The sequence below is a fragment of the Pararge aegeria genome, chromosome 3, assembly GCF_905163445.1.
Source record: "Pararge aegeria chromosome 3, ilParAegt1.1, whole genome shotgun sequence".
Taxonomy (NCBI): domain Eukaryota; kingdom Metazoa; phylum Arthropoda; class Insecta; order Lepidoptera; family Nymphalidae; genus Pararge; species Pararge aegeria.
In genome coordinates this window covers 19,196,856-19,223,711 of record NC_053182.1, presented here as the reverse complement: position 1 = coordinate 19,223,711, position 26,856 = coordinate 19,196,856, and the positions used below count along the sequence as shown (strand labels likewise).

General features: G+C 38.6%; 1 protein-coding gene across 3 annotated transcripts; it reads left to right on the top strand.

Moving 5' to 3' along the window:
• Positions 1-653: 653 nt before the first annotated feature.
• LOC120637159 (tripartite motif-containing protein 45) lies at positions 654-26,856 on the top strand. Of its 3 annotated transcripts, none has more exons than XM_039908831.1 (12): positions 654-805; positions 7,209-7,483; positions 15,001-15,137; positions 16,010-16,180; positions 19,352-19,525; positions 20,843-21,019; positions 22,030-22,227; positions 22,812-23,025; positions 24,005-24,096; positions 24,513-24,665; positions 25,232-25,367; positions 26,738-26,856. In XM_039908831.1, the coding sequence occupies exons 1-12, from the start codon at positions 792-794 to the stop codon at positions 26,854-26,856; spliced, it is 1,860 nt and encodes a 619-aa protein (XP_039764765.1). In that variant the 5' UTR covers positions 654-791. The 3 variants fall into 3 exon arrangements, with proteins under 3 accessions (XP_039764765.1, XP_039764764.1, XP_039764763.1); XM_039908830.1 differs by having other exon boundaries at positions 7,182-7,483; XM_039908829.1 differs by lacking the exon at positions 654-805 and having other exon boundaries at positions 7,147-7,483.

The window sequence follows — 26,856 nt, the reverse complement described above, 5'->3', positions numbered from 1 at the left end:
AGGTCGCAGAACCCGATTTCTAGAAACCAAGCGAGAATAATTTACCTATTTTTGCACGCATTACATGCACAAAAGCACTGCCTACTGTATTGGAGAGGAATTGTTCAATTTTTTGCCATGTACTTGCGTTATGCATACCCTGGTCGAAGGAACTGTGCACACCAATGGTTGCACTTTAATGCTTGGTTTTGTGAGTTAGTTTTTTCAAGAATTTTTGAGTTACAAAATTGGCGTTGTCCAGTCTCACGATTAAAATCCTGCATAGGTTCAACACGGAGGGTTAGACCCTAGGTGTGAACAACTCCTATGAAAAGAAGATTTGAACCTGTGGATTATGGTGGCCTTTTAGGAGTCTTGAGTTTCTCCGCTTAGCTAGTTTCTCAGAAATATTTCGAGGGCGACTAAAGAGTTTCACATCAAAAATCTAAATATGACACACAACACGTAGAGATACCAATCATACCCTAAGGTGTAATTGATTAAAATCTAGTCAGTCATCGGGCATCGGAAGTTCACTCACGGTCGAGCTATAAAATGTGAATGAAACTTTACAAATCCAAGGTAATTTCATTATATTCTCGCCTATAACAGTTTACGTTTAGTTTTCACCCGTGTCCTCAGTCTATTGAATCGCGTGGTCGCGGTGCGTACGGAAAAAATAGCCTGACATTAGAGTTCGCGCATAATGTAGGTCAAACGACCATCGCGGCCTATATAATATCGCTCGGAAATCGGTTCGGAAACAGACGTTTTGACGTTTATCGGTTTTAAAACGACGTAATGTTTACGCGATGTCGCTGATTTGGTAATTTTAATTGGTTATTATGGACACAACGGATATTACCTTCCATTGGTTATTTATTTTATTTATTCGACGCATTTAAATATTTTGACTATATTATTAACTATTTCTATTGCGGCAAATCATGGATTGATAAAGGCCAATGCGTGAGTTAAACTATTTAATGAATTAGTGTCTCTGGGTTTAAACGTGTTCGGGTCAACAGCTGCCTTGGTTTGATGAAATTCTGCACGTGTAGATAATTTTGGTTGCAAGCTATATCCTTGTGCAGGAGAGATAGTAGGATAGTACAGATCTTTTTATCCCGTAAAAGTAGCCAATTAACGTTCTCGAGAGCTGTTTTGGAAATTACCTTTGCTTATCTATGCGGACCTACAGCTAAACCTGAATAAAAAAAATAGAAAAAAGTAATAAACAAATGCGAAAAGAAAAACGAATAAATTCGCGAACAGCAAGCTGATGAACTTTCAAAATTTAAATTTGAATTCGAATCAAAAATGATTTATACAAGATAACCAAACACGATCCTAAACGTAAAATCACAGAATTAATAACCATTCAGCCATGATTGTATACAAAGCATTGTGTCCAAAAACAGTAAAAACGCCCCGCGCACGTCTTCTTTGCACACGTGGAATGATCATAGTTCACAAACTTTTTTTTTAATGGTAAACTTTTAAAACATTAAAAAATAATTAATTCTCGAAACACTACTGAAGTAGAATGTTTTTTGAAGCTTCAATATAAGTCGTGTTACACAGTTTCTATATTAAGTATGTTCTTTATTCTTTGAGTAAAACATAAAAGTTGGTACTTAAACTCAATTTTTCCTAACTTTTCTTCTTATGTACATAAATCTTTTCATAACTTTTTAGTATAAAGTACCTGTGTTTTGAAACTAGAAGATAAACAAATAAAGAGGCAATCTATTATGCTTTTATTTAATGTAGGTATACTTATGATTTTATAATTTTTTAATATTTTCAAGACGATCGTAACACCAAAAAGTGACTGAAATAATGTTTCACAATTCCCAGAAAATTCAATTCATTTATTTCTAAGGCCTAGTTTATAAGCACTTTTAATAATAATAATAATAATAGTAAATCTTTATTTCGGACATTTGTCCATATCGTGTTAGTAATATAATGTAGTTAAACCTATGTTAGTACTTAACAACTAAAAACAACCTTATTCTATACAAAAATTCTTATAGTCTAACTGAGCGCCCCCCCCTATAGCGCGTGTGCACACGATCCCAGCACCCCCAGAGAGAGCTGCCCAGCCTGCATGCCAGTGTACTGAGGAGGGTGTTGGTCTGTACTCACGAGGCTATTGGCGCAGCACGCTTGCCTATGATCGCGTAGAAATCATCTACCCACGCATCCGGAAACATCTCTAACGCGCTGCAGCGCTTCTTCAACACCGCTCTCAGAACATTGTTGTACTGAACTCGCAGGGCGCTGTACGTTCGCTGCGTATAGTGTGTCCACATACTGCAGGTGTAAAATGATTGAAACTTGACGACTTTTGAAACGTCAAGTCAGCCTGTTTGTAGTTACTCTATCACCAGTTCAGTGTTTACAGAATAAGACATGTAAGTAACAATTGAGTTATATTTACTCGTAGCACTGTCATAGTTATAGGAACTTATAATCAATCTCAAACACAATAACGACCGTAAAGCTTGCTTACTTGGTAGCTAAGCAAGTCGCACGTGTTGGCACACCCTAAATTTTGAACATGAGAAGTGATAGGGACATTGAGCAATAAGATTCTACGTACTAGAGTAGGAGCTAATATGAGAAGAAAAAGTTAACTTTTAATGCTTAGGTACTACCTAGCTACTAACATTTAAGAAATTCATTTTACCCAAGGATTATTTTACTTTTTAATAGGGCTTGGAGGCTTCGGACGTGGCTAGTAACCACCCTATCCGAACTAACCGATTCATTCCAGTACGATGTCGCGTAGAAACCGATAAGGGGTAAAGGTTAAATATAACTGCCATTCTCCCTAACAGGTTACCTCGCTACCATCTTATACTGCCTCAGTACTTACCCCAGTCACAGTGCACAGTGTCTTCGCCGGCGACGTCATCCGGACGTGGGCTCACACCAGGGCCTCGGAGGCGTGCGGACTAATCACCGTCCGTGACCCCTTCACTCCAATCGTCGCCTGAGCAACCGAGGTTTGGCCTCACATGAGGTGCCCTTAGGCCAACAATGCCTTCGCTTCTTCGAACCCTAGGACTCAAACTCTTTCTGGCAGAGGCACCCATTCCGAGGCACGCCTAAAATCCCGCGCGGTTGAGCTGTTAAAATCATTAGGGTTAATCAGCTACACACGATCCGAAAAAAAAATCTCTTACCACCAGGTTATATTGCAGTCTAGGGCTAACTTGTGGTAGAATAAAAAAAAATATATCAATTGGAGGCCGCTTTTGGAGCATACGTAGTTTAAGTTTGAATGCTGTTATCACATACACAATATAAGTATAAGGCGGATTTCATAAATCTTGTTTGCATTAGATAGCCTGGAAACTTAACTAACTTGTGGAAGTTAGGCAATCGTTTTAATATCACGCTACGACTTTTTAGAACCAAGAAGGCACATGGCGATGGGTACATTTTGTAGAACAGCAGACGAAAGTTACTATAATATTAAATTAAAATTTGTACGCTAATGAAGGAGTGGGGGCCCGTTATTCATTAGTGTATGAATAACGGGCCCCCACTCCTTCATTCTCTCTGTCATTTTTTCTGTCTCTGTCTTTAGGTATACAGTGAAACTGAGAAATTGTTGTAGCGTTGTTGGTACCACAAATCGTCAGACTCACTGACTTGCAGCCCAACGGGCGACAAAGTAATAACTTATTGCGACACGCGTCGTCTCTATAATTGTTACTCGATGGACTGGGGTGACTAAAATAGAGCAATAATCATTCACTCATATGCATCCCTAAAATGTTGGGAAATTGATAGTGACTGTGTCGTGGAATATTAATGCCGTCAGAGTTGTTATTAGAAGAAATAAATTGCTTTTGAGACGTACTAATGAGTAGGTATCCCACCCAAGTCCACAGCGACCTACCCAATAATATGATTTAAAATTCTAGGATCGTCAAACTCTTTATGGCAAAAAAGTATTTTTTTATTTTAATACTCGCAGAATCAGAAGGCCATAGTCACCACAATGGCCCAGTGCGAAATGGTAGACTTAACACGCCCTTGAGAACATTATCGAGAACCCTCAGGTTTGCAGGTTAAAATTGCTTAAATTAAAAACGCACATAACTCCGAAAAGGCACTTGGGGTTCGTGTCTCCATGTAAGGAAATCCGAAGCCTTACTCATTACACTATCACCGCTTCGCTTCGCGCAAACTTATGTACCTACCTATATTGCCCCAGAGAACATATACATACTAAGGTTCTAAAGGCATTTTTGTCGGGTGAGATTGCAATCAATATCTTATAGTATCCAGTGGAATTAAAAAAAAAAAGTGAAACCGCATGAAAATATGAAAATGCGTGCCGGGTATTGAACTCGGGCCATTCGAAAGGAAGGACGAATTCCTAACCACTAGGCTATCACCGCTTCACGTAGAGTATATTGCAAATATACTGAAATTGTGATCGCCTAAAACGCAGGTTTATACCTAGCTTAGGGACGACAGTCGATTTCTGTATAATATATCAATTATAAGAATAATATAAGTTATACCTTTTGGTGGGGAAGTAATTTAAACCGGCCGATTGGCGCAGTGGGCAGCGACCCTGCTATCTGAGTCCAAGGCCGTGGTTTTGATTCCCTCTACTGAAAAATGTTTGTGTGATAAACATGAATGTTTTTCAGTGTCTGGTTGTATTAATGTATATTATTCATAAAAATTTGATTCCCTCTACTGAAAAATGTTTTTGTGATGAACATGAATGTTTTTCAGTGTCTGGTTGTATTAATGTATATTATTCATAAAAATATTCACCAGTCATCAAGTACCCATAACACAGGCTACGCTTACTTTGGGGCTTGATGGCGATTTGTGTATTGTCGTAGTATATTTATTTTATTTATTATATTCGACTGAAAATAGACAAAATACCCGATGAATACTTTGTTTTTGAAGAAATACATCTCTACTCTCCCACTTTAAAAGCCTACCATTAAAAGCAAGCAGAAGTAGTACTTACAAGGCATTCTAAAACCCTTGGCCCATATTCAAAGAGAATAAACACAACGTTACATATTGTTACAGTGCACCTACGTAACCTGAATTCGAATTCCACATTTTATTTTTTATAACAAATAAAAACTTTTTTTTAACAAGCCTTAGCTTAAATGGAAAGTTAGTAAGGCGGGATTCTCCATACAAATGTATTCCAATATTTCCCTCCCGGATAATGTCTCGTAAAATAAAAGTAGCATGTCGCCATCATTTCGTGGTTGATATACGTATACGGTACGGTTTTACATATGATAGCCGAGTGGCGCAGTGGGCAGCGACTATGCTTTCTGAGTCCAAGGCCGTGGGTTCGATTCCCACAACTGAAAAATGTTTGTGTGATGAACACGAATGTTTTTCAATGACTGAGTGTTTATCTGTATATTATAAGTATTTATGTTTATTATTCATAAAATATTCAACAGTCATCTTAGTACCCATAACACAAGCTACGCTTACTTTGGGGCAAGATGGCGATGTATGCATTACCGTAGTATATTTATTTATTTATTTTATAATACCGCGGACGCGTATGAAGCGCTTTGCATCTTCGTTTCTGATTCGCACCGAAAGGATCTGGAATGCCCTTCCAGCTTCCATTTTCCCAAGTACCTACAATATGAGTACCTTAAAATCAAGAGTGAATAGGCATCTTCTAGGGAAGCGCGTTTCACCTTAGGCTGAATCATCACACACCATCAGGTGTGATTACCATCAGTCAAGCGCTCGTCTATAAACATAAATGAAAATATTTTTCTTGAAAACTTTAATAATCGAGAATCTGACACTCCAAAATAACCAATAATTCACCCTCTTTACCGCTATGTTCAGAGGACTCAAAGACAGATTTGAAAAAAAAAGGAATGAATGAAAAAAAAGCCTGGACGTAATCCTTCTTAAAATTTTCACGCCAAAAATGATTGAATCGGCTCGGTTTTGGGTGAGAAAACCGGGGAATACGGATCGTAGATCTCGTGAACTTTTTATATGTAAAATATTTCTGTCAAATTAAAATTAATTGAAATTTTTCTTAGCTGTCCCTATCCCACTCTACGGGGTAGACAGGCTTAATGCGATGGCAATAGTTTTTTCAAATACGTTTTCTTCAAATTTGTCCCAGCTATACCATCGTCTTACTAAGAACTTTTTAAACAAGATCCTTTGATCAGGGTCTGAGCGTGTCGCAAGCTAGCTCATAACTAAGGTTAACTAACTTGGTTTGAAACTAAGTAGTCGCGCAATATCCGACAAAATATCACGTCAGTTCAGCCGTCTATTATACATTTAAAATAATAATAATTCTTTATCAATCACAACCAATCATACAGCGACATACGTTTAAAAACAAAACAAGAAATATCTGTGTTTTGAAAAAAAAAAGAAGAACTAAACACCTAAAATATTAAAACAGAAATAGGCATGTTGCGTCGTTGAGGTCACTTCCTTAGCTCTGTTTTGTAGTAGTATGACAGTACCTTTCTGCCAAGGAATTCTGCAACACTGATTTTCAGTAAGGACCCAAATTTTCAGTACGGAATTTTATGTACTGTATGACATATAACAAAAAATATCTTCTAATGCTAATTATTTTCCAATACTAACATTATTCTATAATAATTCTAATTGTAATACACCAAAAAAGTAAAAGCTTGTAAAAGGGATGCTATGCGGAGATAAGTATCAATTCTGAATCCAGCTTTTTTGAGATTTCAGTAGACGGGAGACCGGCGCTACGCCAGCACGTTTATTTTTATTCCGGTTTACTCGTCGCGATCGTTAAATAACGTTGTGTCACAACAATGAACGGAAATAAATAACTACGCAGCATTAGATAATATATTGCAAATTAAGTAAAATAAAGAAAAACCGCATCCAAAAATACAATTAATTTACTTAACGCGTCAATTTGACCGAAGATATTCACTTTTAAATACGAATTTTTGTTTTGAGTAGTTTCAACAGAAATCGATGCCTAAAAACAATTTAAAAAAAAAAGTTTTTTAAATCATATATTCGGTTGACAGAAAAATAAAATACAAAGATTTAAAACGAATGTATACATACTTAATTATTTTTTATTTATTTGCTATCAACTGAATTAAAAAATAAAATAAATAAACCATGGAAGTGGACCGTATCCTGTACATTTTCGGAAGCTTCTCCCGCAAAAAGCAAGACCGCAGGAAGTCACTGGAACCTTCGTCCATAAGCGCTGGAAATAGTCCTTTGAAAACCTCGAAAAACTCACGACCGATAAGTCAAAATATATCGATAGCCCCTAGGACTTCGGCGTATTGTGAGAGGAAAAGGGCCAGGGTTAAGGATTGGGAGTGTGGGATTTGTAGGAGAGAGTTGGTTGAGCCCAGGCTTTTGGCCTGCCTTCATAGCTTCTGCACGAGGTGTCTACAGGGCCTGCATCAGGAAGGCGAGGCTGCTGTTTGGGAGGATATCGATGGAGGTAAGGAGGAGTGTCATACATTAATTTGACGGCCGACTGGCGCAGTGGGCAGCGACCCTGCTTTCTGAGTCCTAGGCTGTGGTTCGATTCCCACAACAGAAAAATGTTTGTATGAACATGATTGTTTTTCAGTGTCTGGGTGTTTATCTGTATATTATAAGTATTTATGTGTATTATTTTTATAATAAAATTATTCAACAGCTATCTTAGTAGGACCCATAACACAAGCTACGCTTACTTCGGGGAAAGATGGCGCTGTGTGTATTGTCTGTTAATATTTATTATTATAATTAAGTAAAAAACTAAAAAAAAAATAATAAATTAAGACGTTAGTTAAGCTTTTAAAGAGACTGTCTCGTTAGATTAGTCGTTAGCATGTTTAACTTCGGATCACGAGGTTCCGGGTTCGAATCCGGGTGGGGCAAAAAAATAGTTTTCTAGAATTTTCAGTACCAGCCTAGAGTTAGTAAATATGTGGTGTCAACCCCCGTGCCACGGAGAGCACGCTTAGCCGTCGGCCCCGTTTATTATCACTAACTTACTGTTGACAATAGTTGTTAAAGCCCACCAAACCGTACCAACATTGAAGCTGCGTGGTGGGTCTATCCCCGTGCTTTGGAGAGCATGTCATTGCATGTTACAAGTATTTCTTTATATTATTCATCTTAGTACCCATAACATAGCATAGCTTGATGCTTACTTTTGGGCTAGATAGCGATGTGTAGTGTAGTGTGTAGGTGTGTATTGTTTAATATATTTTTTTTTTTATTAGTAACACTTACATGGGCTAATAAACGTTGAAGCCCGTCAACTCGCTTTAGGACGGTGAGCCCAATCACTAAATCCAACTATGCCATGTTATAAATATGATGATTAAATAAAACAAAAATCAGCAAAGATTACTCTGAAATCCATTAAACTACTAAATAATTTCGAGGCGAATTTAACAATCATCCCACATAGTTTAAGGCAACGATATATGGGCACATGTCTCAGGTATACGCAAGTGAATCCGGTACTCTCACTCATTAAAAAATAAAACACCCGGCTACCTACGTTTATTGTGGGCTTCTTCTTAGACGACGCGTTTGGAACCCTCGTAGCTTTAGTTTACGAATATAGTTATCGCCATCATCTCACTACCGTGTAATTCTCTATGTACGCATCAAATTGTTTTCAAGCAGTTGAATACTTGACTTTATATTTGAACAAAGGAACCTGAAAAAAGTTGCACAACCATAAGGACCTACTATAATAATACAAACGCCTCAGTGTTTCATAAAAGAGCAATAAAATAACTCTTAAACACTTTATTATACTGGCCTGTTTATTTTTTCGGCATCTGGTGTAGCGATTAACCTCGCTAAGTAGCTGTTAATAGATCGATAAGAATGTGCGGTATACGCTGGTGTCCACAGTAAACAATGATTATGAACTAACTACCTACTCACAGTGTATAAAAACTATCCAAGCTAACTCTGTAAGAAACCGACTCCATCTGGCGGGATATTTAGGCCGTGGCTAGTAACCCTATTGACAAAGGCGTGCCGCTAAGCGATTTAGTGTTCCGGTGCGATGCCGCGTATAAACCGATTACGGGTATGACTACTATACTCCCTAACAGGTTAGCCCGTTGTGGCAGGCATGCATTAACAGGCATGCATTAACCAGGGTAGGTCACAAAGTCCCCGGGCGTCTAACAAAGCCAACAAGAGGGACATGCCGTGGTGGTTATTAGTTCGGGTTTTACCCCCTTTAGAGGGGTTTGTTTGTTCGTTTGTTTGTCTGTTTGTCCTTCCTTCACGCCCTATCCAAGCATAAAGCCACCAATGAACTCTATATTTTGGGTGTAGAGTCCATTAAAAAGACGGAGAGTAACATATAAGCTAATTTTTATCCCCGCAGGGCTAGCACAGGCCTGCCGGGATTAAATCCCCTCACAAGGGATATAATTAACATGTCCACCTGCTAAAGGACGGGAACATGGAATAGAGAAGTTTACCCCCGTTTATTATTACACGTACATTATTTGGATATTATTTCCACTTGTGCGCCAATGCTCTGAGAGTTGATAAAGCTGTGGGAAAAGATATATTTTTATCCTTTCCCCGGGGAGGTAATTGTCTCCTGTACATGCTAGCCGTGCAGGAAAAAAAACAGTCACCACAGGATTTGTAAAAAAACCGGAATATAAATATTTCCTTTAATGTTCATTACTATGAGAAATCAATTATGAACTTACCTATATAGAAGTCCCACATAACCTCAGTCCTGCCCAAGTGTCGGAGGTAGCGATAAAGCTTTTCCACAACGCCAACAAAAAAAAGCAGGAAACTGGCATAAAGTGGAAAAATTATCCTCACTTTAGATTTTTCACACTACAAATTTAATTAATTGTATGCATGTCTGAAGTGCACGCCAGTATCTGCACTATCACGTGTCATCAGATTACAATTTGCAGTCAATGGGTAATTTGTATTGCAAAAATAAAAAAACAATTACTGAGGAAAACATAAAACATAATATCCCATTCGAGTGCCTACTTGTAGTCAATCCATCATAGATTAAAAATAATCATGCAAATGATTGATACGTTCAAAAACATCTGCCGTTTATTATTATCAGGATGTGTCATACATGTCTGGATGGGCAACAGGAGTTTTTTTTTTTTGGCAACGGATTGTACGCCATTATGTTGCGTAAAATTATTTTACCTGTTGTTGACCTTCTAAAAGCAGAGTGAGACCTAAAATGTCTATCTTTAGTAATATAAAAAAAAAGGGTTTACTTTTTTGTTTGTCCTTTACGCCCTAACTAAGCAACCAATAAACCAGATTTTTATATGTCAGTTGAAAGGTAAGTGAGTTAGATAAACTGCCTTTTATCGGAGGAAACCGAACTGTTTCCACTGAATTTGTAAAAAACCTTAATGAACCCGGAACGTAGTTTACCGAAGACCGAAGTAGACACTAGTTTGAAATAAGAACCAATATTGTCGTAGAATAAGAAGAAGAAGAAGAAGAAATACTTTATTGCACACAAACATCAGAATATACATAAAATATAGAATAAACAACAACAAGAATTGTAGGCATGCAAAGGCGGCCTTATTGCTGCAAGCAATCTCTTACAGGCAACCTCTGACAGAAGGAAAAGCTGCAAGAGAGCGGGATAGTGCAATTATACTACATATAATATACATATATATTCGGCAATAAATAGACATACATATAATATAAATAAATATATAAATACATATATAATAAATATATATATAAATACATACATAATTAAATAATGAAAAAGAAAAATACAAAAAAAAAAAACACATTAATTACGATATTTGTTCAAATTACTTCACTCAAAGACAGATAGTAGTCTTTAAGACGACATTTAAATATGGGAAGGGATTGACTTTTACGGATGTCAGCAGGCAAATTATTCCAAAGAACAACAGCCTTAAAAGTGGAAGAGTTACCGAAGAACTTGGTTTTGCAAAATGAATAGAATATTTGTTTATTTACTTGAATGCCTAAAGAAACATTTGACTATGACTTGAAAAAAGTAAGGGATGGGATCAGTGGCGTGCACTTCATACATGTACAAAACTCTGCCTACCCTAAAACAAAATTTATAACTGACAAATGCGAAGGATTTTTCCGTTTTATGGCATCTTCCTTCTTTATGCATACCCTGGTCAAAAACCCTGTGCATGGATGGGATCCTAGACACTAGCTTCAAGAAAAAAAAAACTATTTTAAGTCTGTCCTGAATGCTAATTAGGTAGGTATGTCAAGTATGAAAGTTAAATCTTAGTAAACGAAATAGGTTACGAAGCCGCACAGTAGCAAGGCTATGCGATATACCTACCTGTTGTACTAATTGAATTATTTCAGATCCGCTATCGTCACTCGACACAGCTGATTTCCTATGAATACAAACCACGAATTCATGATGACGTAATTTGGATTACTTTTTGTTAGACTAGATGGCGCTATTTCGATTCCATATTAATCGCAGTTAACTTTCAAGACGGCGAATAAATAAACGTATCTAGAAAATTTCACTGTTATATGACCTTGGAATTTAAAACTCCATACAAAATATGTTCAGCAATGCAGTAGAGCCTTAGAAGGCATCCAAATTACATGGTACATAGGAACATTTGTTGTTTTAAAATTTAATGTACCTATATTACAAAGCTTATGTAAAAAATCTAGTAAACCTTAATAAATATATAAATAAACAATACCATTATTGTAAACTAATATATTCGTGGTTAATCAACATTTCTTAAATATAGGTCAACGGGTACATACCACGATAATTTAAATAATTTTTTAAATTTGTCGTAATTTCGACCCAGTCCAAAATCCAAAACATTATTGTGGTATGTACTTGTTGAATATTTAAGAAATAACGTTTGTTTTTACACGCTTTATATTAGCTTCATGTTTGTAACTAACCGACTTTTTTGGACTTGATTTTGACCCTCTTCCAACAGTGTGAATTCGTTCCAGCTGAAAACCGATGACAATACACGAATTCGATGAGATTATTCCATTTTTAATTTGCAAAATAAGATATTTGTTAATAAATATAATTTTCATCTATAGTCAATAAGGGAGAACAGATGTTAATTTTAATTTCTAACTAATAAAAATGCATAAATATGTTAGTAATTATTTTATGGAACAAATTTGTAATGCTTTATTTTTTCGTTTTGCCGTATTCGATTCCTGCCGTGATCGGTTATTTTATGCATATAATTTTCGATGTTTCACATCTGCCAGGCGTCTTATGACGGCTCATACATTTTTTATACCAAGCGTGTATTTTTAGTATTTTTGAACTATTAATTTTTTTATAATAAATAAATGGACAAAGCAGATGGCCTGCGTGCTGGTAAGACGGAAACTATCGCCTGTAAACAGATCAACACTTCACAAGGCATGCAAGGAGCACGTCACGCAACATGCCGCCCTGTCCACCAATTTGAGGCGTAGTTGTTAAGCCTCATGTGCCTGTAATTACACCGGCAACCACGCTGTTCAGACCAGAACACAGCATTGGAACAATGCTGCTCATTTGGCAGTTATTGTATTACCCTAAGCGGGATGGAATATTCAATGCATCTAATATGATTATTATAATTCTATAATTTATTTGTAACTAACTATTGCCCGCTTTTTTCGTCTGCGGTGTACGGTTTTTTACGAATCCCATTACCATTTGTTATCCTAGGATGAAAAGTATTCTATGTTACTCTCCATTCTTACAACTAACTCTATCGGGGTCACCATTCCAGCACATTAGAACTTCTCCCACACACTTTCATATTTATAATATTAGTAAGGATAACTTTGGATCTTTCTAATAGATAGATAGCAAAGGTAAACTAAACAATGTAACATATCGCGTCGTCGTTATATCGATCTAGCGTTTGTTTGTGCAACGCGGCGCGCCGGGTGGCAAGCCTATATTTAGAATACATTAGCTCGGTTCCGGACATGAATGACTTCAATGAAATGCTAAATAGGTAAAATGTTTAATTAACATTTGAAATAAAGGCGGGAGTCTAGTTAGATCTTACTTTCGGTGCGGAGTCGCTAGTCCAATTTTTCGGGACCACACATAACATAAATACCTTGGAATATAATATAATAAAGTATAGAAATATCTGACTATATGGTAGGTTTTTTTTTATAATACTTTTACGCAAAGTACTCTTTCGGAAGCAAAGAAAAACTTTAGCCGCTTCCGAATGCCATGAATATCCATGGTAGGTGTATAAAGACTCGATCATCATCATCATATCAACCCATTGCCCACTACAGGGCATGGGTCTCCTCGCACAATGAGAAGGGTTTAAGGCCGTAGTCCACCACGCTGGCCCGGTGCAGATTGGTGGACATGAAGGTTTCCTCACGATGTTTTTCTTCACCGTTGAAGCAAGTGATATTTTAATTGCTTAAAACGCACATAACATAAGATGGAGTGAGCGCTGGGATTCGAACTTGGGCCCCCGAAAGTGAAGTCAAAGACCTACCCAGTGGGCTAAGGACTCGATCACTTTTCGCATTGATTTTATATCTGACTATCAAAATGAAGGATATTAAACTATTTCCGAAAATAAACATTCAGAAATCCTACAGATACAAAACAGATATGATAATTAAGCTATGTTTATTAAATAACAATTCATGGAAACGCAACGAGCGTTCAAAGAAAACTTTGATTCATTTAACAGTGCAGCGCAATCTGTTTGGATAAAGATTTCTTTGATATGACCTACTTATTTATTTATATTGTTAAGATTGTTTATAAGTTCCACTGGTCGAGTTTTAAAGAAATCAAACTAGTTTTTTTCAACGAGATCATTTAGTAATAAGGTGTTGATGTGTTATGTGATTGGGAATCACACTGATAAACTAAAAAAAAAACTCTTGTAAAAATTAGGTACTGCGTATTTGCTAACATAATTCCTATTAATTCCTAGTTTTCATTTGAACATTAAGATACCTGCATGGTGGAAAAAAATAACACGTTTTAACTTCCGATGACTTAAGCAACTGACAGTTGCGAGTGTCAAAGAGGATATAAAAACTACGTGCCTGTGTAACAACATTTTGGGTGATTTACCACAGTTCTAATGGCGGCTAAAGCAGACGCAATTCTTAGGTTACCTACTGGAATTTTTTATTGCAGGAAACCTAAATATCCTTAATTTTTTTGTCTCACCACCCAAAGACCTCGAACACGTTAATCACTAGACCAACGAGGCGTTTTTAATGTTATCAATGTAGCAAAAGTAGCTACACTGTATGAATCATAACCTTCCCGAGGTCGATCTATTTAAAGTATTCGCCTCTAATATGTATAATCTATTTAAAGGGTGTAATGAGTAAGAACACAAGACGTTTCCGCTAGCGGAAATAGTGCTTTAGTTGCTAGGGCTGCCAATTTGCACTTCACTTTATTTTATTTTCAACCGACTTCAATTTATCAATTTGCATGGTTTTTTATTATGTGCGGGCATAACCCCGTCATAAATAGACTGGTTTATCCGAAATGGTCCCATTTAAATTTAAATTCAATTGTATTTCTTGTCGACTGGTTGGCGGAGTGGGCAGCGACCCTGCTTTCCGAGTCGAAGGCCGTGGGTTTGATTCCCACAACTGGTAAATGATTTTGTGATGAACTTTAATGTTTTTCAGTGTCTGGGTTTTTATATGTATATTATAAGTATTTATGTATATTATTCATAAAAATATTCATCAGTGATCTTAGTACCCATAACACAACTTCACAGGCGACGCTTACTTTGTGGCTACATGGCGATGTGTTTATTGTCGTGGTATATTTATTTATTTTATTTTATTTAAGCAATTAATTAAGGCGGAATGTTGACAGGCAGTAGGTTGCAAATATGTCTGCAAGTTTAATGGAGAAAAGAAATAATTAAATTCTTTGTAAATTCTGTTTTTGTAATAATTAAATTTAAATGAATGTTATAGGATCTCTGCAGCACGATCCCGGCGGATTGGCTTCCGGTGGAGGCTCTGCTGGTTCCGGGTACGAGAGTGACATCCGCAAGTCAGGATCTGACACCAGCTTGGACAAAATCAACGTGTATGGGATCGTTACTCGAAAGGTACGTCTTGGTTTTTGTACCATATGACCGTTATCGGAAAATACCACGGTATTTCTGATTTTTTTTATTACAAGTTAGCCCTTAACTGCAATCTCACCTGGTGGTAATAAATAAGGCAGTCTAAGATGGTAGCGGGCTAACCTGTTGGGAATTATGGTAGTCATACCTAACCCTAATTAGTCTTTGTCGGTAGGGTGGTAACTAGCCACGGCCAAAGCCTCCCACCAGACCAGACCAGAGAAAATTCAGAAATTATAATTCCTGAATAGTCCCTGTCGGGAATAGAACCCTGGACCTACTACTTAAATTCACGGCACTCGCCGTTGCGCCAGGAAGGTCGTCAAAAATGTTATTTTCTCCTATTGCACTTCCTTTGACATGCACCTTGAAGTCTCCAAAGTGATGTCTCCTTTGTGTGATCTATCGACTTTATAATACCACTATCCCATAGAAATCTATAACAAGACTCATGCCCGTTTTTACCTAGGCATAATCTAAATCGAGTGCCTAATGATTTAGGTGATGTTTATAGAAATAAGTGTTTCACCAACCCTTAGGTGATAACTTTTGGTGATTGATTGATGAATGCCTAGGAATCTCCTTAGATTAGGCGTTACTTATTTATTGCCTAGTCCGTCATAAGTGAAATCGGGCATAAGATATCTATGCACTGTCCCTTTTCTCTGACCAAACCTTAAGCCTGCTGCCTGGTGTTCTACCGTCTCACTCTTGCAAATTGTGGAACAACCCACAAAACAACGGTTTTTGGCTGTTCTAGGATGCAAAAACTAATCCCACTAAAACTAGCAACGTATTGATTTAATATCGCCAAAGTAGGTTATATAGGTAGCTGAAATTACGTTTTTTGTCAGATTTCAGGGAAGAATTACCACTTTATCCTATGTCCGGTATGCGGATTCGAGACGCAGCTGCCGCTTGGCGGCATAGCGGCACTGCCGCTCAACTATGTGCTGTTGAGGCGGATGGCCAATCGTGATGGCGGGAACGCTATACTATGCGATCTGTGCTGCATTGACAATAAGGTAATTTTTTTTTTTTTTTTTTTTTTTTTTTTTTTTATATTTATAGACGAGCGCTTGACTGCAATCACACCTGATGGTAAGCGATGATGCAGCCTAAGGTGGAGCGCGCTTGCCTAGAAGATGCCTATTCACTCTTGATTTGAAGGTACTAATGTTGAAAGAACTGGGGAAAATGGAAGCTGGAAGAGCATTCCAGATCCTAGCGGTGCGAATTAGAAACGAAGATGCGAAGCGCTTCGTACGCGTCCGCGGTATATCGACCACGTAGGGATGCAGATCCTTCCGGTGCCTCGCGGTTCGATGGTAAAAAGGCGAGGGGGGAACTAGATCAAATAGTTCTTGAGCACACTCTCCGAAATATATCCTATAGAATACCGAAAGGCAGGCAACCTTGCGACGATGTTCCAAACTCTTAAGTTTTTTATTGGCTAGGTCACCGATGAGCCTTCTAGCACGGCGATCAACCGAATCCAGGGCATCAAGCTGATACTTGGCAGAGCCATCCCATAAATGGGAACAGTACTCCATGCACGATCGAACTTGAGCTTGGTACAAGGTAAGAAGCTGTTCAGGCGTGAAGTACCGCTTGACCTTATTGAGGATGCCAAGTTTCTTGCCAGCTGTTTTTGCCCTGGATTCGATGTATTGTCCAAAGTTGAGGTTGGATGAAATATTGACACCTAGAAGCTCTAGACTGTCGGTAATAGGCAAAGATATACCTCGGAAAGTCGGAGTCAGGGGAAATGGACTCCGTTTGGTAGTAAATAAACACGCTTGCGTTTTGGTAGCATTAAATTTGACCAAATTGGCGTCTCCCCAATCAGACACCTCATTTAAGGTCAGATTAATGCGTTCCACCAAAGCCTCTCTGTGTCCTAAAATTTCAGCACCACTAGCACGGGGACCGGGCATATATCTCTCCGTTACAGTGCTATCATCTGCGTACCCAAAGATACCGGGTTTCAACAGATCATTAATGTGAAGCAGAAAAAGTGTAGCGGAGAGAACAGACCCCTGAGGGACACCGGCATTGATTGCCATTTGATCTGACGAGGAGCCATCTAAGACAACTCGAAAAGATCGACCACTCAGGAAATCAGATATCCAGTTGATGAGACTAGTGGGTATCCCGTAGCTAGGTAACCTATTTAAAAGGCCTTCATGCCAGACCCGACCCGGTGGAATTTATACCAAATTAAGATGTTACAGGGGTTTTTTTTGAATCCAGAAATGCTTCTGATTTACCTACTTTGAATGTTCTTGGGTGAAAAAAATAACTATTATAGTTTACAAGAAATTTTAAAATGAATCAGTGGAATACTTAACATTATTGTTTATTATTTGATTCCATAAAAACAACAAACAGAGCGATTGAAACTAGGTTACTCTGGCATTTTTTACCTTCGAGATTCTAACTAGGAGCTCAGAAGTTATGAAGCGTTTGTATCGTATAAAAATCTATAAATATGAGAGGCTTACATCCGTGTCACGAAAGTTCAAAGCTCATAAAAAGCAAATGTATTTTTTCCCCAAGGTTATTTTACGTATTTATTTATAAAAGAAACGTGACTAAATACTAACAGAAGCGGAATTAAAGGATAGAAATTGTACACACACGTGTAAACATTGGTGGCACTTAACCGCATCTCATGGCTTTCCGAACCCGACTCGCGCATGATTTCAGAAAAATGTCATTCACAATGTTACGGTACATTACCGTTTTTACATTATTGTCTCTTCAGTTCAGTTTTATTTAAATATAGGATAGAAGCAGGCGTTACCTTGCGGAGTTCCATGATATATTATGAAAATTAAGCGTAATTTAAAAATTGAAAAGCAGGAGAATTGTTAATAATTATTCATTGTAAAGTCAACAACGCCTGAGGACGCTCCGGTTTCGTGCGAAACGTGCGTAAATGGTACATTGCCGACGATCTGTTTGGTGTGGATAAATACTAAAGTTCCCTTGCTTTTCGCGGAGTATAGCAAATTAAGTTTTACAGTTTAAGTTATACAAAACTATTTTATTTGTGTGGTGGTTTTCTATGAGGCTTTCTTCGATGCTTGCGGCGTTGCTTTTTATCGAATCATCTTTGAAGCCTCATGATCTTGATGATTTAAAACGAGAAAGGGGGTTACTAGACGTACAAGTGAGAAAATACCGCCCGGGATGATTTGATTACGTGGTGCAGTTTTTCGTTTATGTTTTCCTGGTACAGTTCTTAGTGAACATGTTATAGATGTACTGGTGTGGTGCCACGATTATTATCACAATGTGGTTCATTGGGAAGTTGAAGAATAGGTACCAGGCATCTGAATATAATCAAATTTGTTCTGAAGTTGTTAGATCTTAATAATTATTCTTATGCTTGAGTTTATTTATTTATTACGAGCACAAACAACATGCATATTACAGGTTTTTAAATAAGTATAGCACACACACAAAAACATGGACTGATGCACGTCAATTACAAGTGCACATAGCATGGACAAAGCGTCATGTAAACTTAGTTTGACAAAAATTTAACTCATTGATAAGTGTTGGGTGAGTTTTTTCCTTAGTTTATATCTGATTAAATCAGGTTGGACCTGGTGGACCATGGTACCTTTCTTTAGTACCACACATTTGTGTAATAACAGCGATCAACGTCGATTTTCACGCCAAGTTTTTTTTGCTCATTTTCTTGATCAGCGAGTTTTCGTGGCTACTTATCGAGACCTGTACTTGGATTGGTTTAACTTTTCTGGAATCTTCACTGGTTTAGTTTATTGAATACTCAGGCAGACGATACTGGTCGTGTTTGGTGATTGTATGCATACCTTGCGGCAAAACACACGCCTGAATTTACTTTTCTACAAGGTTCATCAATATAATTTATATTAGGTATATTCATACCGACAGTCGTTGTTAGACCACGACTGTCGATGAATATAAAACGGCTTGCATACTTTCTAGTGATAATATAGAAACCGTGTTTCGAGGCAGATTTCTTTGAGAATTGTTGTGATTCCTTGTCGTAAGCTACCTACCAAAAACTTGGACTTTTCCAGAATGTTCATGAATTTAGTTTATCTTATTTTCAGGACAGTCGCGACGAAATATTTAACACAAAACTTGGACTTGTCGAAAATATTATGTATATTCATGAATTTAGTTTATCTTGTGTACAGGCAGACAGTCGTTGCGGCCAGTGTCTGGTGAGCGTGTGCACACCGTGCGGCGACGCGCACACCAAGCAAAAAGGGCATGCGACGCATCTACTGCAGCCGCTGGAGCCCGTGCTAAGATTCTGTGCGCAGCATCCCAAACTGGAGCTAACTGTGTACTGCGCTACTTGCCAACAAGTTAGTTTTACCATCACTCTTTGTTGTGTGTATATATGGTTGGGACTGTATTAAAGTTAATCTACTGAAATTAAACTGATCGCTGGTTTACTAGGATTTATTTTGTTACAAAGTTTAGTTAATGCACTGAGACCGCCAATGCGTGAATGATCGTGTGGGCCACGTAAGTCGAGCTCGAGGGTCGCCCCCTGCGGAGTCCGCGACCCGCGGACCGGTGTTCGATGCATACAAGTGGGCATCGAACACTCTTAGATCAAGTTATGTACGAGTCACTCGTTGGGCGATATAGAGAGCTAGGAGTGTCTCTAAGTGATCAAATCAGGAATGAGGAGATCCGAAAAGCCACCAGAATTACCGACATAACTCAGCGAGTCCCAAAACTGAAATGGCAATGGGCAGGACGCATAGGTCGGAACCGATAAACATTCGGGTCTAAGGTGCTAAAATGGCGACCCTGCACCGGTAAACGAAGCGTTGGTCGGCCCTAACGAGGTGGACAGACGTCATCAAAAGAGTCACTGGGAGCCGATGGAAACAAGCGGCCAAGAACCGTGGATTTTAGAACTCCCTACAAAACAGCTATGTCCAGCAATGGACGTTCTGATGTTCTGTTAGCAACACCAGCCTCATCAATCCATTACCGGACCACTGCGGGGCACGGGTTTCCTCGCAGAATGAGAAGGCCAAGTGCAGATTAGTGGATTTCATACGCCTTTTAGACTATGGAGAACTCTTAGCTAAACAGTTTTCCCCACGATATTTTTCTTCACCATTAAAGCAAGAGACAGTAACTAGCTAAAAATGCAAATAACTTAGAAAAGTGAGAGGTGCGCGGATTCCAACCCGCGAAGTGCAGCCGAAGACCTAACGACTAATATACCGCTTCCTACCAATCAATTAATCAATCAATTTTTATTTTGCTTGTATATGGTACATGCAACATGTTTACATATGTGGTCATTTATTTTTCTAGGAACACACACATATCATGCAAAGATTAACGTGCAAAAATTTGTCGTTAATCATTATATAAATTTTCCACATCCTATTACCAAATGATTAAATATGAATGTGTCTTGACTCCTGTTACTGGGCAGTCTTAACTTTAGGATTGTGAGATACCAAATTGAACAATATTGGCTAATTAATTTTGCGAACTGTAACACGATATGTCAACCCACCATATCCCATAGCCCCACAAACCTCACGGTTATATGGGTCGAATAGCGGGAGGGCGCCCGGTAGTGATTCTACTTCCTTGTCCCTAATATTTAATTTTATTATCCCCTCCTTATTTTGGGGTGATTGGTGTCGTAGGTGATATGCAGAGACTGTTGCTTGATCTCACACACTGGACACGCCGTGGCCAACGCATCCCGCGCGGCCAACGAACGCGCCAACGCCTTGAGAGATGCCTGCGAGCGGACCAAGCATGTACCCGGCAATGTGGAGCGAGCGAACAGAATCCTTGAAGTGCATACTTCAGAAGTCGAGGTGAACTTGAATCTGTTATGTACTTTTCAGATATGTGAGCTGAGTCCACAGCAATCATTAACTTCCTATGCCTGCATCTTCCTGATTATTGAGAGTGAGTTAGATGTAGCTCTTGGCTGCAAAATCAAGTCACAATTTTCTTCTATATTTTCCCATAAAAAAGCACCACGAGTCTTACAGACTCACTTGAAATGACAACCTTCAATGATGAGTCTATACAACGTGTAACGGAATTACGAAATACTATTGAAGAGTGCATAAGGAAGTGTATATTTCATAAGGAATCACCCTGTAAAAATATTAAATGAAAAAAACATATTTATTTTTCCATATAAACTAATTCCAAACAGTTTTTACTTATGACAACCCTATTGAAGTTAAAAGACTGACACGTGCATAGTACCTACCCTACTCAACGCGTACCTAATAAAGTTACAGGAGTCACTTGATTTTACTTTTGCATGTGATGTTAGGGCTGTATCTGATTTATTTCAGTAAAAGCTAATTAGTCCAAGGCAATCGTCATCTAATCTATAAGCAAATGCAAGATCTGCTCCTGAATATAGAGTCCAATTCCATAACAGGCCATTCCTTTCAAATGTCTTCATATGTGATTTCTGACTGAGAGATAACGAACCACTTTAAACAAATGAAGGAAATAATCTAGGTCTATCAACATCATTATCAATATATTACCGGCCCACTATAGGGTACGAGTCTCTCAGAATGAATCCCTTCTCATTCTAGGTCACCTTGCTCAACGTAGATGTATAAATAAATAAATAAAATAAATATACTACGACATTACACACATCGCCATCTAGCCCCACAGTAAGCGTAGCTTGTGTTATGGGTACTAAGATGACTGATGAATATTTTTTTCTGAATAACATACATAAATACTTAGAATATACATATAAACACCCAGACACTGAAAAACATTCATGCTCATCACACAGACATTTTCCAGTAGTGGGAATCGAACCCATGTATAAAATGTAATATCATAGGCCCAAGCATCACGCGTGGAGAGCGAGATTCGAGTGTGGTCGGAGGAGTACCGCCTTGCCGTGGAGGCTCATGGTCGAGCACTGTGCAGTGCGGCGGTGCGAGCTAGGGCGGCGTACCGGCAACGCATACAGGATAAAACCAGGCAGTTGGAGGAGATGTCTGCCCATGCAATGGAAGCTGTTAAGTTTGCGGAGGAGGTAAGGAAGAATTTCCTAATGCATCTAATTAAAAACATAAGTCTTTATTGAGACCTTCTGCAACATTCTTTGATAAATATATCGATTGATTTAAAACTACTAACAATCAAAGTAAAAACGACCTAAAGATGGTATGTTAGGTATCTGACATAATAATTATATTTTAAATTCATGTTTTATCATCATCATCTTAACTGTAAGTCGGACATTGATTTTTTGTAGATATTGTAAAACCTCGGCCGATTCTCTGTGATTAATTAATTACTTTTAGCTATTTCAGTTACCATGTACCGTTATATATGCAAACATATACCTTTAACCTGGCTAAGTTTGTTGAGGGCTCTTCTTAGACTAGGGCGCTTTTGGAACCCTCCTAGCTTTAGTTTTAAGTTAACAAATGCATGCATGAATGCAGATATCACTATCACTAACATAAGTATAACATGTTAAATGTATGAACGCTTCAATTTCGATACTCCTTCGGTGTAGTTGGTTTGGCGCTACCATTATCAGCAAAGCAAAACCACAAAGTTTGGTCTGAAAGATTAGACTTTGAGAATATAATATTAAACGTCTCCTACCAGCTCATATCAGAAGGCAAAGAAGACGAGGTCCTCTCTCTCAGCGGGCCAGTACTCCGTCGTTTGGAGCGCCTCACAGAACTTCAGCCATTGTCAGAGCCCCCACGATGCGAACTTCGCTTCGCACCTGCAGCACCTGCTACCCATCATCCAACACTAGTAGGGCGATTGTTCACACTGGCGCCCGATCCAGATCACTGCGTTCTTGATACTGATGGTAAAGAGACAAATACTACCTACTTTGTTTAAATTTTAGCCAGGTTACCATTTCTATTATCGAACAAGTCTGATGGGAACAACGATACACAGTTGACCAAAATAGACGTATTGCAAGATCTTCTTCTCCTGTTCCTGGGTCTTTGTACTTATATCGGATGGGAACGTTCGTTATAGGTTGTTTTTCTGGCTTTTAAAACGTCAAGTCTGTCTGTGTGTAGTGACTCTACCACCGGTTCGGAAGGCAGATTCTACCGAGAAGAAGCCGGCAAGAAACTCAGTAGTTGCTCTTTTCCAATATCAACTATTTACATTTTACATTTTAAAATTCTTTACTCTATCTTGTGAGAGATGAAAGCGGAGCCGGATGCTTCCAAGCAACCTTGTCATTAAGAAATTCATCAATTGTATAATACCATGCATAAGTTTAAAAAATGTGTTTTACCACATTCTTTGAACTTATGCATTGGTAGGTCCAAATTTACCTAAATCATATTATAAAAGCGTATACTCAATCCCACAAATGACTTCCGCACCTTTCGCAGATGTCACTAATTTATGACCATTTCTTGTAAGTAGACTGCTTATACCCATTTTTTGTTTATAAAGACTAATATGTTGTCTTACAAATACGATATTGTTATAAATATATTGTGAGACTACCGTAAGTATACCTATTTCTTTAAATTTTTCACGGAGGGATTCACGTGATTTAAGTTTATATATCGACCGAAAAATACCAATAAATAGGGATCTAGGAGCACAATCTTTGTTGGTCTCTTGTCTCTTTAAATCTCCATTCAGAACACTTTTTCATACAATTAAGTTAATTTTTATATAAAGCTCTTTAGCCTTGCTTAGCCTGTTATAGGTTAGCCATGTAATGTATGCTAGCCACTTCAGAGTAATCAATCTTGCACATACTGAGGGTAGTTACGATTTTTTTTTTGATATTTCTTATTAACTCGTTATTTTGCCAGGTCTCCAAGATCTCCAAGTAGAGGTCCAGCACACAGCAATTCTGGAACTACGGGATAGCAGTGGAGAACGCATTTGGTGTGGTGAAGAAAATGTAAGTTAATCCGAAGCGATGATGACATCCTACCTAGAGGTACTATTATATCAATTCCAAATTACATGACTAGTGCTATGTTTAAAAGTATAATTATCAGCGGAGTAGGTAGGACTACCTACTTGCTTATTTGTAAGGCATTCTTTGTGAACACTTCGCTAGCGCGATGCAGGATTTTTGTGGCGCCATCTAGTTCGTGAAGACAAGTAAAATCCCTCCCATAGTGTGTGGCACCCTCCAGCACTATGGACCGATGACATAAAGAGTGATGAGTGCATGAGAAAGGCTGAGGAACAGTTGAGGCGCTTTTTGGTAAACCGAAAGTTCAGCAGTTGACGTCCGCAGTTTGTACGTATGATAGAAAATATTTGTATGGACTTATAATAATATGGTATGCACGATTATTTTATTTACAGGTGGCAGGTTACTTCAGACGGCAGGACTCCAGCGCTCGTCCGGCCGCTGCTAAAGTCCGTGAGAGAGGGGACGGGACATACGCGCTACACTTCGCCCCCAATAGCCCCGGACACTATCTACTCGCTGTTACTGTTAATAATACACCTATTAAGGTAACTTTCTTTATATGGAGAATATAAAAGACATAGAACATCATCGCTATCTTCTTAATCTATAACAATAATTATTGGTCCAAATTCTACGTTTTTCCACTACTTGTGTCTATCGACTTCCCAACCATCGCTTATGAACAGAGAAACACCTCGCAGGGCATGAAAGGAATACGTAGTAACTAAGTAAGCACAGTAAATATATATATAGTATGGAAACTACGAACAAACGTTCGAAACAGCACACGCACAGATGCACGAGGCCCCAAAGCTAGGACCCCCGACTAAGATCCTGCGATAATTGCTTTGGGACCTCTTCGTCGGTGCGTGGATCTGTTTCGAACGTGTTTTCTAAGTTTCCATACTGCTTTAATTACTGTGTCGCAAGCCTCATGTACTCTTAATCACACCTTTAGACAGGAACACAGAACTGCTGCTTGGCGCCAGAAATAAGCATAATAATAAATAAGGTTGTACTTCCCCGGACGAGCTGTCTCAAAAAGCTCTTCTAGGTACTACTTAAAAATATTTATATCTTTATCGTAATGTAGGTGGTATTTCTTTTCCAGGGCAGTCCATTTTCGTGTGCGGCGCGGATGTCGAAAGCACACACAGGGCAGTTCCACTGTTGCGCATTTTGCTCATCGGGTGGGAAGAAAAGCGCAACTTGCGGCTGCGGCTCCTCTATGGGAGGGGGGTACAAAGGTACATTATTTAATGGCTGCATTGTATCTAATGCTTGTTCTCCAAAATTAATTTTGAGAAAGACAGACATCAATACCTCAGCGGTTGAGGCGTGCTCTTTTAATCCCTACCCAAACGGCAAAACTCTCGAAATTCGTCCTTAACGATAAGACAACCCTTCGGAAAAGATCCCGATTTCATACGTCACCCGGACATATTCTAATTTAAATTCAAAAAGGTAAAGGTAGACCTATCACAGGCGTATGAAGCGTTTATCTTTATACATATTTTATTATCATGATCATAGGTGATGGTGATAACGAGGAATAAATTAAACTAATTAACGAAAGGAAAGGAAGGAAAAGGTTGATGGCCCTCATAAGAAGGCTAAGGGTCACTCGGCGGGCGATGGAGAGAGCTATGCTCGGAGTAATCTCTACGTGATCAAATCAGAAATGAGGAGATCCGTAGAAGAACCGACATAGCTCAACGAGTCGCGAAGCTGAAGTGACAATGGGCGGGGCACATAGGTCGGAGAAAGGTTGCACGTTGGGGTCCCAAGGTGCTTGAATGGTAGCCCCGCACTGATAAGCGCAGTGTTGGTCGACCCCCAGGTGGAGAAACGAAATTAAACGCGTCGCAGGTAGCCACTGGACCCAAGCGGCACAAATCGTGGAATTTGGAACTCCCCACAAAAAAGCGATGTACAACAGTGGAAGTCTATCGGTTGATATGATGACCGAGCCGGCATGAAACTCTGCAGATTGCACTTTTTCAACATCATATAACAGTTTACAATGAAAATATATATAACGAATTTTATATCTTGAGAGATGAGATCGGAGCCTGCTTCCAAGCAGCCTTGTCGCTAAGAAATTCATCAATCGTATAATAACCACGATTTATTAAATGTGTTTTAACATTTAAATTTATGCATTGGCAGGTCCAAAATTAGCTTGGGAATCTATATATATAAAAGAGAAAGTGTGTGGGTATGTTCCGTATAGGCTCCGAAACGCCTGGACCGATTTCAATTAAACTTTCAGGGAATCTCCGGATTGCCCTGGCGAGTAATCCTGTAAAGTTTGGTGACGATCGGAGCACTCCTATTTTTGAACTGTCAAATACAGCTTTTATTTACTATGATGATATTCTATTGTTGGGTGTACATGGGTGTAGATAATAATCTTCACCCGCTCGGGAAGAGAATAAATACGGAGAGAAATAAAGGATTTAATATATTATGAGACTTAAATAAAAAATTTGATGATGTAAGTTTATTGTTTAAATAAAACAAAGCAAAATCTAGCCCGGCGAAGCGGGCTGGGTAAGCTATTCCCAAGGTAATTTTGTTCATGTCATGTCAGTGTTTCACGTGCAGTTTGTTCCAGGCTGCGGCCACGGACACTCGGGCTGGCCGGGCGCGCGTCATTGGTCTTGCTGCGGAAGCACGCGGCGGCACTCCACCTGTACTAGGCCTAACCACCAGTTGTACCAATTCTCACTATAG

Coding starts and splice junctions, on each gene's coding strand:
- LOC120637159 (XM_039908829.1), top strand. CDS start 7,147: ATGGAAGTGGACCGTATCCTGTACATTTTCGGAAGCTTCTCCCGCAAA. Junction 16,181..19,351: donor TGTGCTGCATTGACAATAAG/GTAATTTTTTTT, acceptor TCTTGTGTACAG/GCAGACAGTCGTTGCGGCCA. Junction 24,666..25,231: donor TTAATAATACACCTATTAAG/GTAACTTTCTTT, acceptor TTTCTTTTCCAG/GGCAGTCCATTTTCGTGTGC.